General features: G+C 42.1%; 1 protein-coding gene across 20 annotated transcripts in view; it reads left to right on the top strand.

The window, feature by feature from the left end:
- Nucleotides 1-18,920, top strand: part of plekha6 (pleckstrin homology domain containing, family A member 6) — a 200,083-nt gene extending 181,163 nt beyond the window's left edge. For 16 of the 20 annotated variants that reach the window (XM_069514544.1, XM_069514540.1, XM_069514563.1 and 13 more), the window contains 4 exons: nt 6,030-6,163; nt 6,270-6,418; nt 13,018-13,113; nt 13,908-18,920. In XM_069514544.1, the coding sequence (XP_069370645.1) occupies nt 6,030-6,163; nt 6,270-6,418; nt 13,018-13,103 (369 nt within the window). In that variant the 3' untranslated portion in view covers nt 13,104-13,113; nt 13,908-18,920. The other 4 variants (XR_011239274.1, XM_069514627.1, XM_069514573.1 and 1 more) reach the window with 4 other exon arrangements.
- Nucleotides 18,921-19,522: the final 602 nt, after the last annotated feature.

The raw sequence follows: 19,522 nt of genomic DNA, 5'->3' as shown, positions 1-19,522 counted from the left end.
ATGAAGGCAGTACACATTCCCCCACAAGCTAAGGCTCAGGTAGTGCTTGAAAAGCTGCATGATGTTGAAATGGGTGAGGTTTGAACCTAAATGCAGCACAACAAGCATTGGACAGTTGGTAACAGTCTTTATTCTTCACGTGGCTCACAGCAGATGAGGTGGCAGACAATACAACAGACAAAAGGGCAAAAGACTTGGTCGGGGACGGAAGGCAAAGGCATCAAGGCGTAGAACAATCTGGCAAATGACTGAGTGGAGCTGGTGAATATATGCTGGGCTGATTGCAGGTGATGAGGAGCAGCTGTGTTCACAGGTGAGTAGTGTTGGCTTGATGAGAGGGTGTGGCTTGGCAGGCAGATGAAGCAGAGGCGGAGACCATGGAAAAGTACTGAGAAGTGGCAGGATGGGACACACTGAACTGTGACAGAACCCCACCATCAAGGGACGGCTCCTGACGTCTCAAAAAGCCAACATGCAGGGTGGGAGGAAGGGCCTGAAGGTGCACCTAGAATTATTCAGAGCAGGACCAGTCCATGCCCTCAGCAGGGCGGGTGGAGGGGGCCTGGGGGAGGAACCCCTCATCGTTGGATGAGGAATCCCCTGAAGAGGAGAGGGAGTCTTCCACGTCTGGAGCAGAGGGCGTGGACCCAGCAGGAGCACTATGACGAGGCAGCCTGGACAAGACAGCCCCTTATTGGGCTGGTTTGGGTGTTGCCGATGGAAGGCAGCAATGAGATGGGGTCCCAGGATGTAACTCATGCAGGAACTCATGACCTCTCTTCCGGCCCGTACCCCTCCCAGTTGACCAGATACTGGATGCCCTTCCCACGACGTCAGGAACGTATCAGCTGTGCACCGTGTAGACAGGACCTCCATCCATCCATCCAGGAGGAGTAGCAGGAACCAGTGGCCTCTCTGTAACAGGCTTGACCCTGGGATGTGGAATGTGGGATGGACCCTCATGGAGTGGGGGAGCTGGAGCCGGACCGTAGCCGGGTTGATGATCTTCTGTATCTTGAAGGGACCAATAAACTGGGGCACCAGTTTCTTAGAGTCAACCCACAGTGGAATCCCGGGTTGACAACCACACCTTTTGGCCGACCTGGTAGGTGGGAGCCCTGGTGTGCCAACGATTGGCGGTTTTCATGTAGCGACCCACAGACCGCGGGAGGGTGGTTGTGACTCGGGCTCAGGTGTGGTGACACTGGCGAATGAAGGTCTGGACGGAGGGGCAGGACGTGTCCTTCTCCAGGGAAGGGAACAGTGGAGGCTGGTACCCATAAGCACACTGGAATGGTGAAAGGCCAGTTGAGGAACTGGTCAGGGTGTTGTGGGCGTACTCCACCCATAGAAGCTGCTGTGACCAGGACGAGGGGTGACTGGAGACCATGCAGTGGCCACCTCCATCTCCTTCCTTCCTTCCTCTCAGTTTGCCCATTGGAATGAGGGTGGAATCCGGAGGACAAGCTAGCCGAGGCCCCAATGAGGGTGCAGAATTCTCTCCAGAAGACAGATGAGAACTGGGGTCCTCGATCAGACACCTTGTCGACAGGAAGGCCGTGGACGCGAAAGACGTGCTGGAGAACCAGTTCAGCCGTTTCCTTAGCCGAGGGGAGCTTGGGCAGGAGAATGAAATGAGCCATCTTGCTGAACCAGTCCACAATAGTCAGGATGGTAGTATGGCCCTGAGAAGGTGGTAGACCTGTGACAAAATCTAGAGAGATGTGGGACCAAGGGTGATGGGTCACAGGGAGAGGTTGCTGGAGTCCAGCAGGGGCCTGATGGGAGGGTTTGTGTTGGCTGCAGACCAGGCAAGCCTTGACCAATTCCTGGGTGTCCTGGTCCAGAGAGGCCCACCAGAACCTTCGCTACAGTACCTCCTTGGTCCGTTGGATCCCCAAGTGGCAGGTTAGGTGAGTGCTGTGGGCCTACTGGAGAACCTCAGAGCACAGCGCAGCTGGGACGAAGAGCCGGTTGGGAGGGCAGGTGCTGGTTGGTTCTCCAAGGCTGTTTTAACTCTCTCCTCAACCCCCCAGGTGAGGGCAGCCACCAGGAGATCGGATGGAAGGATGGTATTACAACCTGAAGCTGATTCCTCCTCTTCCTTCAGGAATTGGTGAGACAAGGTGTCAGGCTTAACATTGTGGGACCCTGGGCGATAGGAGAGAGTGAAGTTAAACTGCGTGAGGAACAAGGACCACTGAGCCTGCCTGGAATTTAGCCTCCTGGCCGACCAAATGTGCGCCAGGCTCTTGTGTTCGGTCCAGACCAGGAACGGCTACTTGGCCCCCTCCAACCCGTGGTGCCACTCCTCCAGTGCCAGCTTGACCGCTAGTAGCTCACGGTTCCCAATATCATAGTTCATCTCAGCTGGAGAGAGTCGCCGAGAGAAGAAGGTGCAGGGATGGAGCTTCTGGTCATCAGCTGACGGCTGTGAGAGGATTGCCCCTACCCCACTGCAGAGGCATCCACCTCCACCACAAACTATCTGTCAGGGTCTGGCATGCAAAGGATGGGGGCAGAGGTGAAGCGAGCTTTGAAGGCTGCAGCAGCAGGAGAAGACCAGTTGAAGGGGATCTTGGAGGAGGTAAGGGCAGTGAGTGGGGCTGCCATCATGCTGTATACACGGATGAAGCGTCAGTAGAAATTGGCAAAGCCAAGGAACCTCTGTAGCTGCTTCCTGGAATCAGGGATGGGCCAGGCGGTGACAGCGGAGACCTTGCTGGGATCCATCTGGATTCTCCTCTGGCTGATGATGGACCCCAGGAAGGCGACTGAGGAGGCATGGAACTCACATTTCTCGGCCTTCACGAAGAGGGAGTTCTCCAGAAGTCGTTGGAGGACCGCCTGGACATGGTGGACGTGATCCTCCTTGGTTCTGGAGAAGATGAGAATGTCATCCAGGTAGACAAAGACATGTTTGTTGAGCATGTCCCGGAGCACATTGTTTACGAGGGCCTGGAAGACGGCAGGGGCGTTGGAAAGGCCAAAGGGCATGACTAGATATTCTTAGTGCCCGGTTGGAGTGTTGAAGGACGTCTTCCACTCGTCCCCCTCACGGATGTGGACCAGGTAGTAGACATAGAGGTCTAGTTTGGAAAGATGGTGGCCCCCTCCAGGAGCTCGAAGGCTGATGCGATGAGAGGGAGAGGATACCGGTTCTTCACCGTGATGTCATTCAGGCTCCGATAGTTGATGCAGGGCCTCAAGGTCTTGTCCTTCTTGTCTACGAAGAAAAACCCTGCAGGGGACTAGGACAGGCAGATGATGTTTGCTGCCAAGGAGTCATTGATGTATGCCTCCATGGCCTTTCTTACAGGCGCAGACAGGGAGTACAGACGACCTCGAGGTGGGCTGGTGCCAGGCTGTAGGTCAATGGCGCAGTCATAGGGATGGTGAGGGGGCAGAGAGGTGGCCTTGGCCTTACTGAAGACCTCTCGGTAGTCATGGTACTCTGGCGAAACCCCGGAGAGGTCAGGAGATGGGATGGAACTGGACCGGGGCTGCAGAGCTGAGGCTTGCTTTAGGCAGACTTGATGGCACCCGGGACTCCAACCTAGAATGGACCCCGTCGCCCAGTGTAAGAGAAATGCTCGACTCCAGTAAAACACTGGAAGTTAAGAAAGACTCAGAACTTGTGGAGAAAAGTTACGGCCAGGCGGGACTTCTTTATTTGCATGACATCAGCATACAAACAACGTCGAAACAACAATGAAACAACCCCCGAAACAACCCCGAACACTCACTTTCACAGACCTTATATCCTCTGCGACCGCCCATGAGTGAAAGTGAGTGTATGTTGGTGTGCTTGTGCGTGTGTGTGTTATGGTGTTTGGGGGTCAGACATCCCCTGCTTCCCTGCTTATTCCTGGCAACTGTGGTCGGTGTGCCAAAAGATTAGGAACAGTGGAAAATAGGAACAATGGAATATATTCCATTGCACCTATTCTGGTGAAAACACCCAGTTCCATTTGCGTCATTTGCCGATATCCCTGGGTCATTGCGACCCAGCCGGTTCATCCCCATGCAAACACCAGTCAACCATTTGAACCTCCATTTCCCAACTCGGTCCTTGGCCAACTTTCTAAGCCTTGTGTAACTGACCCTATCTGGATCTCCAGTACAGAGTAATAATACATTTTGCCTCTACACCAGTTGATGTGGGGTTGTGAGCCAGGGGTACCTTAGAATGAGAGGGATGTGAGGTGACTTCAGGATGTGGAAAGTGATGGTCTCATGATGGTGCCCGGAGAGGAGCCTCCGCACGGGTCTAGTCTGGTGGGTGACGGTCCCCAGAAGATGACAGTCCAGGGTACTGGCAGGGGCCGGCAGGGGCAGCGGAACCCTGTCGATGTCAAGCTGCTGTGCCAGTTCGTCGTCAATGAGGGAGACATCTGACCCAGAGTCAATGAATAAAGTCAGGGTGTGTGAAACCCCTGCCAGCAGTAAGCGGGCATAGCAGAGAGGGCACTTCTTGGGCAACAGTTCAGTGGTTGGACTGACCAGTATTTTCCCTGCTAATGGTGAGTCCGGGCTTTTACTGGAGATGAAGTGACCGGCTTGACCACGGTACAGGCAAAGGTTCCCCTGGCGGCGGCGCTGGCGTTCCTCCAGTGAGAGACTGGTTCTGCATGCGGGCCCTCTGGAGAAGAACGAGGCTGGGCCGGAAAGTGTTGGTCGACCCGTCCTCGTTGTCTCTCGCCACGTCAGACCTGGATACATAGAGCCAGCCATGTCGTCAACTCGATGAGCCCATCCAGTGAAGTGGGGAGATCATAGGAGACCAGCTCGTCCTTGATGTAACCCTCTAGGCCCAGAAGTTAAGCATCACACTGGGCTTCAATATTCCAACTGCTCTGACGGGCCTGAGTGCGAAAGTCTATGGAGTAGTCGGCCATGGTCTGACCCCCCTCTGGTGTAGACTCAGCAGACCTCCATTGGAATCCGGACACCACAAATACCTTGCGGAGCTCTGCAGCAAAGGTTTGGAAGGAGTACAGTTTGTGAGGAAAGGATTACAGTTCTCAGGATCCCCCACATAGCGCTCCGGGGCCCCCACACATGGCTCAGAGGATGGCCCAGGGGACGCTAGCGGGGGTGTAGCAGAGGAGGACGCTGCAGGAGGGGCTGGAGCTGTCATATGTGAAAGGACAGCAGTGAGCTGCTGAACTTGTGCGGCTAACAAAGCTAGCACCTGCTCCTGGCTAGCAGATGCTTGCTTCTGGGTGGTGACAGCTTGATGTATCCCTGCTGCGGTGGAGGCGAGCAGAGCCTCATGCTGCTGAAGAATGTTCTCCACACTCTCCAGGCATGACTGTGGTGAGGCTGTGTGAACTGGGTCCATGTTGTGGCCAGATTGTACTGAAATGGGTGAGGTTTGAACCCAAATGCAGCACAACAAGCGTTGGACAGTTGGTAACAGTCTTTATTCTTCACGTGGCTCGCAGCAGATGAGGTGGCAGACAATACAAAAGACAAAAAGGCAAAAGACTTGGTCGGGGACGGAAGGCAGAGGTGATTACCAGGTTTCAGAAGAGGCAGGTAAGTCAAAGACAGGCAGGGTCGGCAACAGAGAATCAATTTGGAGGTGAGTGCTGGATAGGCGTAGAACAATCTGGCAAATGACTGAGTGGAGCTGGTGAATATATGCTGGGCTGATTGCAGGTGATGAGGAGCAGCTGTGTTCACAGGTGAGTAGTGTTGGCTTGATGAGAGGGTGTGGCTTGGCAGCCAGATGAAGCAGAGGCGGAGACCATGGAAAAGTTCTGAGAAGTGGCAGGATGGGAGACTGAACTGTGACAGATGTCTGTCCATAGAGGCACAAAAGTCTATGAAAATGTAAAGTTCCTTGTAGGGGCTTTAATAATAATATTACTAATAAATATGATGATAATAATAATATAAGAAAAGTCCAAGCCAGCAAACCAAATTATCTAAACAGAATCTGTTTAAGTGCTATCAAATAAGTAATATATTGGTCTGTCATTAAATTAGTTTAAGGGCTGTATGTGTGTTTAACTTTGTTGTAGCTGGTCGCGTCAAACAAGATTCTGATTCCAGAGCGCTACCTGGATGAGGAGGACACCACTCCTCTGAGTCCTGAGGAACAGAAGGAGAAGCAGAAGAAACTAGAGCGGATCAAGACACTCATTGCCAAATCAAAGTTGGTTTTGACTCACTTGCAGATTAATTAATCATATAGCTATATATATATATATATATATATATATACATACTGTATCAGCATCTCCTCACATTCTTACTGTCAGTTTGCAGAACATGGTTCCTCCTCTGGATGGGCCAGTGGAAGGTGGTGCTCTGGTCAGCTCCCAGCAGCAGTTGCAAGAACAAGAGAAGCGAATCGAGATCTCCTGTGCTCTGGCTGCTGAGGCCTCTCGTCGTAGCCGCATTCTCTCTGGTTAGGACTCTCTCCAAATGACGACCATCAACAGAATTACCCTTTCCCTAATACCTTTTCCATTAATTATTTTATCACACAGCTCAGTGCAAGCCACAGTACTTATTCTCAACAGTGCCTCAAGCACATATGTTAATGATTGACTAAAATCACATCTCAGATTTAGTGCAAATCACATGAATTGTTAAGGATCCAAAATCTGCCAAAGTCTTGTAAATTCAATGTTATCTACCAAGAAACTTTTATTGGCAAAAGCATTCAACATCTGTTTTTCTGAGAGGTCTTTTTTTTTTGTTGAAAAAATGCATTGTTGGGTTTGTGATTTTTTTTTGTATATTCAATTTGCTTTTTAAAGGTCTTTTGTGGGATTGGCCAATAATCTTTTTCCTGTTTATCATAATGCCACCAACTTCATTGTCCAACTGTATTTTTGGGAATAAATAGCAGGTCATACAAAGTGAAATGAGCAGACAACTTCAGTTTGTGGATACAATTATTGATTGGCTTCTTCTCCAAACAAGAAAAGTCCCCTTAAATTAATTTGGTAGGACTTCGGGGACATCGAACAGCAGGCACGTGATGAAAGGTCTCTCGACAAAAGTGACTTGCCCAAAAGCTCATATATATATACAAGCTCATATTTTGTATGTTTAGAAAAGTACAAGAGTAAAAAACCCATTTGGAATAGCTAAAAAACACATTGGTAACTTTTTGACTTGAAGTTGGCTCCAAACACTTTACTTTTCCACACTCTGCAAGGATAGACTACTTTTTTTATATTCAGCACAGATAGATTCACAATAAGGTACTATTGCATGCATATTGCAACAATTAATCTGCAAAACCATAATCCAATTTTAATATCCTTAATTTTAGGAAGGGAAACAATGAAAGATCTATGGAAACTTAATTCAAACATACTTTATGATCCAAAGATAATGGAAAGACTGAAGGGAGACATTCAGGACATACTAAACTTAATTAATACTGGGGATAAATCACCAGTGATCCTGTGTGACACATTGAAGGCAAAAAAAACATAACCACATAAATGAAAAAACAGTGCAAAGTTTGGCAGATCCCCTGGGAAAATTTAAGTAATTACAACTAGGTGACAATAAATTCCAATTTAACAAAGGAATTATAATAATACAGATGGAAATTGACGCTATATATACATTTTAAACTCAGAAGTTACAAAAGTATATTTTTCAAAAACAAAATGCTTTCGTAAGACAAAATAATTTGTCTTACAGGCTTTGCCACATGGGGAAAATACAATTAACAAAACACAAAATCAAAAATTATTAAAAAACTAAATTTACACTCAAACCCATGCCTCCCATGACTCCCAGACTGTCACACAAGTTCCCTAAAGCTACCTAAACTCACAAGCGCTCAAAATTACAATCTAGTACAACATATCTGTCAAAGAATGCCATTTCTAAATTGAAAGCTGGAAAGTCCCCAGATCCAGACAGCTGCAGTGCAGAGTACAAGTCATTAAAGCAGCAATTCTCCACCCCTGTTGCTGAACACATTCAACTTTATCTTATAGAGGGGAGACATTCCACCCTCTTGGAAAGAGGCAATTATCTCAGTAAGGAAGATAAAGATAAACAAGAATATGGCAGCTATCGACCACCATCATCAGCTTTCTCAATGTGGATTATAGATTATTTACGTCAATCCTAGCTCGCAGAGTGGAAAAAATCTTGCCCAATCTCATAAAATTAGACGAGACGTACTTTATCCAACTTTGACAGACTCCAGACTACATTAGAAGGAACTTATATGTACTTGATCAGGTAACTAAAGATAAGGTTAAACCGATGATGGGATTAGATGTGGAAAAGGCCTTTGATACCATTAAATGGGAATTCCTGTATTGTATTGGGAAAAATTAACTTTCAAGATAGATTTGTCAGAATAATTCAGACCCTATATGAATAACTTAGTGATTGAATAAAGATTAATGTGGGCTTTTCAGACTCTTTTGTTTTAGAGAGGGGAACAAGACAGAGCTGTCCTGCCTCCCCTCCCCACTTTATTTATTGAACCTTTATGCAAATTTATAAGACAGTGTGGCATTAATGTGGGAGGAACAGAAAGTAGCATTATTTGCAGATTATGTTTTGGTATATTTAGAGAAGCCTGAAATCATGTGCTGGTTTGATGGCACTTTTGGTTGACTTTGGTAAGCTATTAGGTTATAAGCTCAACATATAAAAACTGCACCATCAAGGGACCTGCAGGATAAATATATACATAAATGGGAAGCAGAAACACTGCAGTACTTGGGTATAATGCTTACAAAAGACCTTTCAAAATTATTACAAGTTAACTAACTACTGTCTTCGAAGATAAATACTGACATGCATAGATGGAATCTTATCCCCTATCCCTGAATTATAAGATAAGCATTGAGAAGATGAACATTATCCTGCAACTATTACACATCTTTTGGACTTTACCAGTATAATGCAATCGTAATCAATTAAGAAATGGGACAAATGGATATCTCAGTTTATTTGGCGAGGGAGGAAACCACAAAACCGCTTTAGTATCCTAAATCTCGAAAAGAAGAAACTACTTTTTTTCCTGCACAGCTAATGCCAATTCTGTATTGGTGCAGTACAGAATAAAAGGCTAAATGGAAATAATCAAAAGGTAGAATGATTACTACTTTTCCTTTACAAGCCACAATTGAGGATAGGGGACAGTCCAATTAGAAGAGATATAATAATTCCTTAAATAAATATCTTGTTACAATACAGATACAGAATTACTTCTTAATAGAGGAGATAAAAGATATGAATCTTGGATAAAAATATGACTTACAACATATCTCATTATCATATAAAAGTTGTTCAGTATTTGCAGGGCAAATAGATTTTTTTGCAAGTCCAAGTCAGGTCTCAAGTCTTTGGTCACGAGTCCAAGTCAAGTCTCAAGTCTTTGTGGGGTGAGACTTAATCAAGTCTCAAGTCTTTGGTCATGAGTCCAAGTCAAGTCTCAAGTCTCTAAAAAATAAAAGTCTCTTGTCGCTTCTGGTTGTAATGAGCCTTCTATCATCTGCTGCTATCCAGTTTGTTAAGAATACTGCACAGCTATATCTAATCATATATATATATATATATATATATATATATATATATATATTATATTAGTTAACTACGTAAAATATACAGAGGAAAACTCGGGAGAAGCAGCTGCTACACGTTTCTCTGTCGACCCCAAGAGGGTGAGAGATTGGCGAAAAAATAAAACTGAGCTTAAGCGTCTGTCCGAGGAGGACAGCAAAAGAGCCAGGCTGCCTGGTGGAGGGGGGAAGAAGGCTAGCGAGGAGCTTGCATAAACATGCGTGAATGGGTTATCAGTAAAAGGGCACGCCACAAGAGAGTGTCCCGCAAAATGATCAGGGCGATGGTACGCCACCGTGAGCGACAGCAGAGATGAGGAGTTTGCAGCGAGTGCTGGTTAGCTAAATCGTTTCCTCCGCCGCAACAACTTCACTTGCAGGAGACGTACAACTATTACCCAGATGGATTTTGTGAGAAAGAAATTAGACGCCTGTCCCGCGTCGACTTCTGTTGAGTCCGAAGTCTTTTGAGCAGGAGTCCAAGTCAAGTCTCGAGTCTCTGTGTGTGCAACTTATGTGCGACTCAAGTCCGAGTCACAAACTCGAGTCCCCATCTCTGCTATCTACTAGGTCCGATGAGGAGCTGAGGGACATAGACTGTAATAACCATAAATGAGAGTACACAAGATTCACAACAAGTTGAATGCAAATGTAACTTTACTCACTTAAATCGACAGGTGATAGTTCACAAACATTTGGAAAAACTATTTCTATGAAAATAAAAATTGGGCTATTTAAAATAAATGAGTCATTTCAAGTCAGTTGTCGTTAAAGTCTGTTTCCTGTGATCAGTCTCAATGTGTTTTATCAATCCACTGTCTTTAGTTGGTTAATGTTCCTGTGACAGTTCCTTAAAAGAGCATGCACTCTCTATGAGTGTATGTAGCAGTCCGGGTGACCAGCACCACCCTACCACCACAAGGAATAGTTGATGGATCTCTTCTTCCAGATAGGATCACGTTGGGAGGCTTGCCTTCAATTCTAAAGGATCTCCATAGGTTGTTCTCACTCTGCCCACAAGACCTGACCTGTTTTTTTATTAAACAGGAATTTAAGATTTGTTTGATCTATCTGATGCACAACAATCATACTAAAGCATAACACTAATCATAACATTAAAGTAAACATTCTGTATAACACTTAATAATAATGTGCATGCCTTGCATTACACTCTAGTTCAATGAGTTCAAGTCCAAATATCAATACATGAATCATAACCAGCATACATCAAACTACTACTAACTATAATACTGATAAATCATGACCTTTTAACATAGCCATTATGACAAAAGCATTTAGTATCACCTTGATCCAGTATTAGGAACAATTTTAACACAAATACTCTGTAGTGTCCTCTTTCCTGTGAGCATACAAATAACACTATATCACTATCATTTACAATAATATGTGTAATATTGACCTCTTCAAGAGGATAGTACAATAATGATGAACAACAATATTATTATTTTAACATTTTCCTGTTGACATGCAGTACTGGGCAGTGGACACTGCCTTTATAACATGAAACATATATAACTAGAAAATAAAAAAGCTGCTCTAGTATCAAGCTATTCCAAGACTTACTGTTTTAATTCACTGCCTGTACTCAACAACTATGCACATATCCCTAGCATCTCTACCATAGGCAATACACACAGCACAATGCACAGCACATGCACACAACTTGCTACATTAACTTCAGACTATTAGCTTACCGAGATCAATGGAAAAACCGGGACCTTCCGGGTTTCCTTCTGTTTCTTAGTTAGCTGTACACAAAGCTTTACTAACTTTATTAAACTTGATTGGTTTTAATTACACTTCTCTGCTGTGAGCGCTCCCACATGACCACCTCTCTCTCACAGACACCGCTGATCATGTGATCTGTCAATCATGTGATCTGTCAATCATGTTGAGTTGGAGGCGGGACATGACCAACTATCACCTCTGAGTGGCTGATCTCTCACTACCTGTTGAAGAATAATCCTTGCTGGATATTTGAACCCTTTATTGTCACTGGGTTACACTACTTTAACCGGAATTGCAGATTTACTGACTTTACTACAGCAGAACCTTTGCATTTCTAAAATCCTGAAATCAGCCTTTTGTGCGAATCCTGAAGTCAATCTCTAGGTAGTGCAATGCCCTTTCTTATGCTAAGAAAGAAAAACCAAGTACATCAAATGAAATTGGAAAAAGGAAGCAGGAAGTACGCTCCCTGGAGAAGCCTGGGGGGACATTTGCAGCTCTCAATGATCTTCTGCTAATTCTTCGATGTGGAGGCCCCACTGTTAGAGCAAGATGAGGTTCCTTAAAACTCTGCAGCAGGAAATATAGTAAGACACATTTGATGTGCTGGAGACAGTGCTCCTCAAGGGAAGGGAACTATTTCCATTTATTCTAGGACTGTCCCAAACTCAGGCCGCCCCTGAACTGGGATTCATAAAACATTTTGCAAGACGACCACTCAAAGAGCTTTACAGTACAGTTTTGAAATCTCACACACATTCATAGAGTGCTTCTATGTGTAGCTCTGTTCTCTGTGGGAAAGGGCCTTTAGGGCATTCGGAACGGGGAAGACTGGGATCGAGCCACCGACCTGCTGGTTAGAGGACAACAACTCTAACCCCTGAGCCCCTATACTTATGCCACATTGTATGTTTAAAACCAAGGGAGGATACAAAGCTGCTGAAGGTCCTTTTTGAGGCAAGTAAAAACAACAACCTACATTGGAAGATTGACTCATAATTATTCCAGAAATATTGAAAATGAAGAGGTTAACATGTTCATTAAGGATCCAAAATATACATTTTACCAAATTTGGAGCAAGTGGGTCGAATTTATAACCCTATGATGAGCAGGCTTTGTATAACTTCAACAATGTTTTAAAGGTACAGTGTGTAGAATTTTGTGATATCTAGTATTGAAATTGCATGTTGCAGCTGAACACCCCTCACCTCACCCTCTCCTTCTTAACATGAAAAAGAAACTGTGGTAGCCTTTAATTGTCATAAAAAGTCAAAAGGTGTTTAGTTTGTCCAGTCTGGACTAATGTAAAACACATGGCGGCCTCCGTAGAGAGGGTCCCCTCAATGTGAATATAAAGTATTTGAATATAAAGGGCCTTTTCTGGGGTAAAGAAAACTACAATTCATACAATTTATAATTTACAATTTCTGATTTTTTTTTACATATTTTCCCAGTGCATATTCCTCTATATATATGTATGTTACTTGGCTTTTGGTGGAAATAATTTAATTTCTGTATTTTGTAACATTACTTTCCAGTGAGGCCTAGGCTAATCTGGATATATATTTAGAGAATACATGGTGATCCAGTGAAGACATAAGTCCACATGCATCTGTGTCGTAACAGTCCCCTTGATTAGCTCACTCTTTTTTTGCTTTACATTTTTCCTTCTGTTCACTCCTACCACCTGCCTTCGATCTAATTACAGCCCAGTGTGCCCAGAGCACCCCAACTTCCCCGCCCAGCCTGGCCGCTTCTGACTTCCCCAACTCTGCCCACATCATGAAGGTGTGAGTCTTACAAGGTGAGTCTTCACAATTATTCCACGTCCCCATTCCACTTCTTTTTCACCCTGTTTAAACCCTCTGCTTACTTTAAACCATGTGGGTTTTGAATAGCAGTCCTCATGTTTATAGGCTGAGAATGCTAATAAACCCACAATCGTGTAATTGAACTGACAATAATTGAATTGGTCTCTTGTTAATTTGTGACAGAAGGATTTCAGAATAACTGATTAAAGTTAAAAATGATTTTAACCCCTTGCATAGTTATATTGCACATAAATCGTGACATGATGTGGGGAAAAAAAGTTTTTCTATCCATCACCCGACTCATATCCCACATCACAACTGAGCGACTGAGGAACTGCAAAGGATGTAGTTTAAAGTTTTAGCAAGTTGGAACTTGTGTTTACAATTTGGTATAGTTTGACAAGTATATATCCTGTAAAAACAACACATCGTGTGTAAAGGTCCAGTGTGTAAGATTTAGGTGAAGGGATCTATTGACAGATTTTATGTAGAATAATCCTCTGGATGTTTTCACTGGTAAGTTTCATATAAATTGTATGAATTGTTGTTTTCTTTAGCCCAGAAAAGGCACTTTATATTTAAATACGTATTATTAATTTATATTAGGAGCGGGTCCTCTCTACAGAGGCCGTCATGTTTTGGTCCAGACTGGACAAATGTACACACTGTACCTTTAAGTAGCAATCATAATTGCACTAATTTCTTAACATGGTGCATGGTATTCAATGACAGACAAGTATCTTTGTATCTTTCTTAATTTATTTGTCTTTGTCTTTTTTTTCTGCAGCTCAAGCAATGGCTGCTTTTAAGTTTGATGGAGCATCCTTCTGAGGATTCACTGGACAACATGATACATGGAAATGGTCACAGACAATTACTTTTTTAGCACTTAACTGATACTAAATAGATATGGACATCTGGGAAAAGACATTTTTAGGAGGCAAGAGCACATTTAAAACCCAAATTTAAGCCATAAAGTCTCCCTGCCCCAAATTTGTCCAACCAAAACACCCACATACTATGTGTATACAGTGGCACAAAAGAAGGCAGCAGCTCTCTTAACCATCTTCAAATTCTATAATATTTCTACATAATTTAGCTAGGGACATGTTTTACAAAAGAGAGAATACTGATGAGCTACGATGATATTGAACTTTACAAAGGGAATACTGCATACAAAAGGCCCACACTGAAGATAAGGGGAAAGATTGGAATGAGGCCAAGTGAATATTACTGAGGTCGACTAAAAGGCAAGAGTGGGATCAGTGACTCACTGAGGATACAGGATATAATGACACTTTGACATAAGACCAAAACAAGATTTGAAAACCAGGGGACTCTTGTTGCAAACTCACTATGATGCCTGTTTAAGCTAGACCTCATGTGACATTAATTGTGCTTTGATGCATCACCCATCTTTCACGCTGAGCATGATGAAAAAATAGAATTTGTTTCCAGGCAGAGCTGAAGACAACATTAAATAAACCATTATCCACCTTAAAGTGCTGCTAACAACAATATATTGTCTTACATCAGAATCAGAAAATGACACGTAACACACAACATTGATTGACATAACTTTTATCCTCTACCTCTCTAATATACTGCTGTCTTCATTGAGATTTTATTTACACAAGTACTGGTGGGTATATACTGATATACTTCTAAATGAAAAATGATATTCTCTGCACACACCACTAGGCAATGTATTACACATATTATTGTTGCTCTGGCTTATATTCTGTTTATACTTATTCTTCTGTATAAATTTCGTCCCGCTACTCCTCCCGCAATTTTTGACACACATGCGCAAAAAATACATCAAAATGTGTGGCTCGGTCAGGAATGATGTGCTATGACCTTTCTAAGACATTTGTCAAATGGTTTGCTTGAAAAATCTGAAATAAAATGAATGGGAGTCAATGTCTCTTGCCCTTTTAGAGGGAGAGTGAGAGCAGGGCTAAAAATTCTACCTCTTGTGAGCTTAAACTGCTCTTTAAGTGAAAAATGGAGATTTCATACATGATTTTTAGATTCAAAAAACTTGTTTGCTTCACAGAAATGCCACTATAAAATCTATCAGAGCTAAACTTTTGGCTGTATCCATTTTTAACTTTAGTTTTCCGTTGCCCCTGTCTATTGGGTCTAATGTTAATTTTGAGAGAAAGTTACATTTTTCTAATTCGCTCTCACAGACACAGTGTGTTCGACAAAGTTATTTCACAGATTTGTTCCAGGGTTGCGCCCATAGACTGTATATAAAAAGGTTGTGCCAGAGCTTAGATCTGTCTCTTTCCCAGTGGGGAGAGAACAGGCGCATGCAATCAGCAACTGAGTTTCCATGGCAAGGTGATACACACAGAGCAGAAGTTGTAAGATTACAACTTTCACAACTGTTTGTCAACATTCTGATTTAGTTCGGTGGGCAGATCACTTGAACAGTGAGTCTGTGTTTGTGAGTTCAAGACTAAGTTTTATTTTGCTTTTTACTGATGCTGCTAAATAGAAACACGCAAAGTCTTCTCTCTCTCTGTCTGTTTCTCTGTGTCTGTCTCTCTGTCTGTCTCTCTCTCTGTGACTCTCTCTGTTTGTCTCTCTGTGTGTCTGTCAGGCAACCTGATACACACAGAGCAGGAGGGAGGTCAGAGGGGAGGTTAAAAGTACATTCATAGCCATGTATCAATGTGTATTTAGCTCACTTCGTTCAAACATGTTAACTGTGACTCAGTGGTCACAGGTTCAAGATCAACCAAGGGCAAAATTTTTATTTTGCTTTTTACTGCTGCTAAATAGAAACATACTGAGTCATCTCAAAATAAAGCTACCCAGATAGTAATAGGATGTAACCAGGAAACCTGATGGATTTTCAAAATAAAAGTCCTGGATGGTAATAGCATCTTACCAGGAAGCCTGAAAGAGGTTGGAATTTCAAAATTAAAGCCCCTGGATAGTTACAGGATGTTACCAGGAAACCCAAAAAGAGGCTTGCACAGTTTTTCTCCTGGATCATGTTATAATTATGTTATAATCATGCAGCTTTTGTAAATGTCTCTCTCGAGCCAGCAGAAAGCACTAGGCACACATTCAAAATTTCTCAGGAGGAATTTTCTAGTTCTGTAATTACTACATTGAGTATTTGAGTATGAATATATGATCCATTTGTCATGCTTTTAGGCCCATGTAGTCAGCATTTTGAACAACCGTATTGATGTTGATTGTCCAAGTCAAGTAAAGCTCATGAAATATAGACAGGTTTTGCAGGTAATCTAATTTTAGCTATACACTTTCCCACATTGAAGCACACCTATTCTCCAGTACGGAATTGCCATTTGTCATAGACAGTACATTTGGGGGCCAGAATTCAGTTTGAACTGGAGCCTTTTCTCGTATTGACTTCACTCTCTGGTGTGGAAACCGGTCACATTGTTCAAAACGAAATCCCTAATTATGTATGTTTGTAAATATGCTAATTTTGTCTGATACTAAGACAGACAAATTTACACTGTCTGGGCATGCTGTCTATTCAGTTCAGTTCTGCCTGAGGTTTTTAGACCAGAGTTGTCACATACCATTTGTCATGGGTCAAGCATTATGATAAATAGCACAACACCAGCAGTTGATTATATACAGTATTTGCCTGTATCATGTCTATTTCAACCTTTACAAGAATTGATTAAAAGGAACAGGTAGTTACACAATCTCATTTCTGAGATATGGGGAAAGAAATGTCATGTGTCAGAGACAACAAGCCTAAAATGAGAAAGGTTGTGTATTGTTTTCATTTTTATCAATTCTAATTCAGATTCTGCCTATCAATTCTGATTCTTATCAATTCAGATCTTCAATTTAAAAAACAAATGTGTCAAATGTTTGGATAAAATATCTTTGCTGCATCAAAAGCTCTGAATTAGGAATGGGCACTGCTTCTTAGAGGTTTATTACCACCTCAACATTCGCATGTAGTTGTACAATAAGTTGAATTGCATTTTGCTTAGAAATTATCATTTCACAAATGTTTTTTGAGCACATTATCCAGTGTTCTGGGAGCCATCAACAGAGTTGTGTATAAGTACTTTGCATGTTCCTGACCATGCACTTATAACTAACTGTTCAACATCATTAATAATGTGATGCCACTTCATGTCATGATATGTCAGCAAAAATTTTGAATTTTATTTTATACAATTCAACATTAACTGTTATAATCATTCTTAATGCTGTTACCTTTTATATTGAGGATCACTTCCAAGATAAGTATGAAGCTGGAAAAGAGCTTTAAAACAGGAGGACACCCTTTTTATGTGGTCTTCATTAAAGGAGATATGACCAGTCAAAGTCAGATATCCCCCAAAAAGTTTAAAATTTGTCTCCATTAATTGCAATCTGAGAAACATATAATTTGGGTTACATGGGGTTCTTGTGTGACCAGAGTTAGCATTTCACTGATAACTGTGTCCGTTCAGCCCAAAATGTTCATGATTTGAAACAGCCTTCAGCAATAACATTACATAAAATTTTAGCTGTTTGATAATGTAATATGTATAGGAAACCTACTGATATCAATTATAAAAGTCATGTTCAAGAAAATACGGAGTCCATCAGAACAACAATGGTGGTAAAAATTGAAAACTAAAGTACATTCAATGCATAACACCTAATTGCTGTATCAGGTCTCACTGTCCTGGAGGTACTTGCAAGGACTTGCACTGGTTGAGCAGGCTGACACTCATATTCTGAAACCGCAAACACTGTACATTTCTCCAAATCAATACTGTGCGCCTTATATGTGTAAAAGTTTGAGGTGCAACCGGACTTACAGCAAATAAACATCCTGCATGTACTGCAATTGCCTCATCATCACTTTCTCCATCTAAAGTATAGCCTGATTTTTGACCATTTACTGTGGTCCATCTTTCACAGTGTTGCTCAGATGTTAATCATGCATGCTAAACTGTAACTGTTATCAAAACACAGGCAATGTTACATTGATGCGCGACATAGACAATCAGGCCTATATATCATTTGGAACCTAGCATCAGTTCCCAACCCTAAAAAGCAGAGATAAAACTTTCTCACAGGTCAGGGTAAGGGTGATTAACATTTATTCAAGTCAATATACTTTCAGCATATGCTGTTAAAATACGTTCATGATTCTCCAACAATTTAACAAATATGGTAATTTCACAATGAACATTTTAGCACAGTTTAGAGACAAGAACCTTACATCTCTGAACTGTTTAGGCAGAGAACGTTGGCACTGAACATAAAGCTCTCATCCAGAACAGTTGCATATGAATGGAGTGCATTGAAGACAAAGTTGTATTCTGAAATGATACCATTGCCTCTCCTCCCAACACTATTTGTATCTTTTGCATCAGACTTCATCATAGTGCTTAAGAGATACCCCATCATAGTGCTTAAGAGATACCCCAGTAATTATCTAAACATATATAGGTAACGTATGTTAGATATATCTTTAAAAACAGATTACTGTATGTTTAAGGTAATAATCAAAGTGGCCTTAGAAGACTAAGAGCAAAATAATAATGATTGTCTGTGGAGGAGTTAGCTAATGATGCTGTAATTTGAGAGGAATTACCCTATATACTGGGAAATACTGTGGTATTATTATATTCTCATAACATTTCATCCTGACATGCAGTGCCAAAAGTCTGTAAAGTGTGTTTTATGTGTTGTGATGAATGGACATCTTAATGACAAGACTCATGGTTTGAATCTGGATGAAACACAATGATTGATGGCTTAAAGGTTTGAAATAAAGGAACTATTTGATTATTGATTTGTTTCTGAGCTTAATTTTAAATACATCAAAAGTGAAATAATTTTAAAAATGTCAAAACTTAGCTTATCCTAACTCAGAGTAACATTGTTTTTAGTAGTATTTGTATTTCATATCAGAAAGTTTCTTTGTATCAAAACACACATTTTCTTATAAATGCATAGTAGCATTTAGTCACATTCAGATTTTTCTGATCTCTGTATTTTGAGCCAATAAGTATGTGTCCACATCAATTAATCAAATTTTATTTGTACAGCCCATATTCACAAATCACAGTTTGTCTTAACAAGGTGTGACATCTCCTGCCCTTAACCCTCAACAAGTAAGGAAAAACTACAAAAATAACTTTTATTTTAAAACGTAGAAACCTCAGATGGAGCCACATGTGAGGGATCTGTCTCCCATGCAGGATGGACAGAAGTGCAATAGATGCCACGTGTAATAGAGAACATCAGCAAATTAAATATTTATAACACCGATTTGAAGAAACAGTTTGTAGTATAATGGAAAGTAAATTAATTGAGGAGTTATTGCCAGTGTCAATGGTAGAGTATGTGAGTAGGCATATTGTATATCAAGTTTTGTTAAAAATAATAGTCCAC

The sequence above is a fragment of the Paralichthys olivaceus genome, chromosome 2 (genome assembly GCF_024713975.1).
Source record: "Paralichthys olivaceus isolate ysfri-2021 chromosome 2, ASM2471397v2, whole genome shotgun sequence".
NCBI classification, from domain to species: Eukaryota; Metazoa; Chordata; class Actinopteri; order Pleuronectiformes; family Paralichthyidae; genus Paralichthys; species Paralichthys olivaceus.
This window is presented reverse-complemented; position numbering and strand designations above follow the sequence as displayed.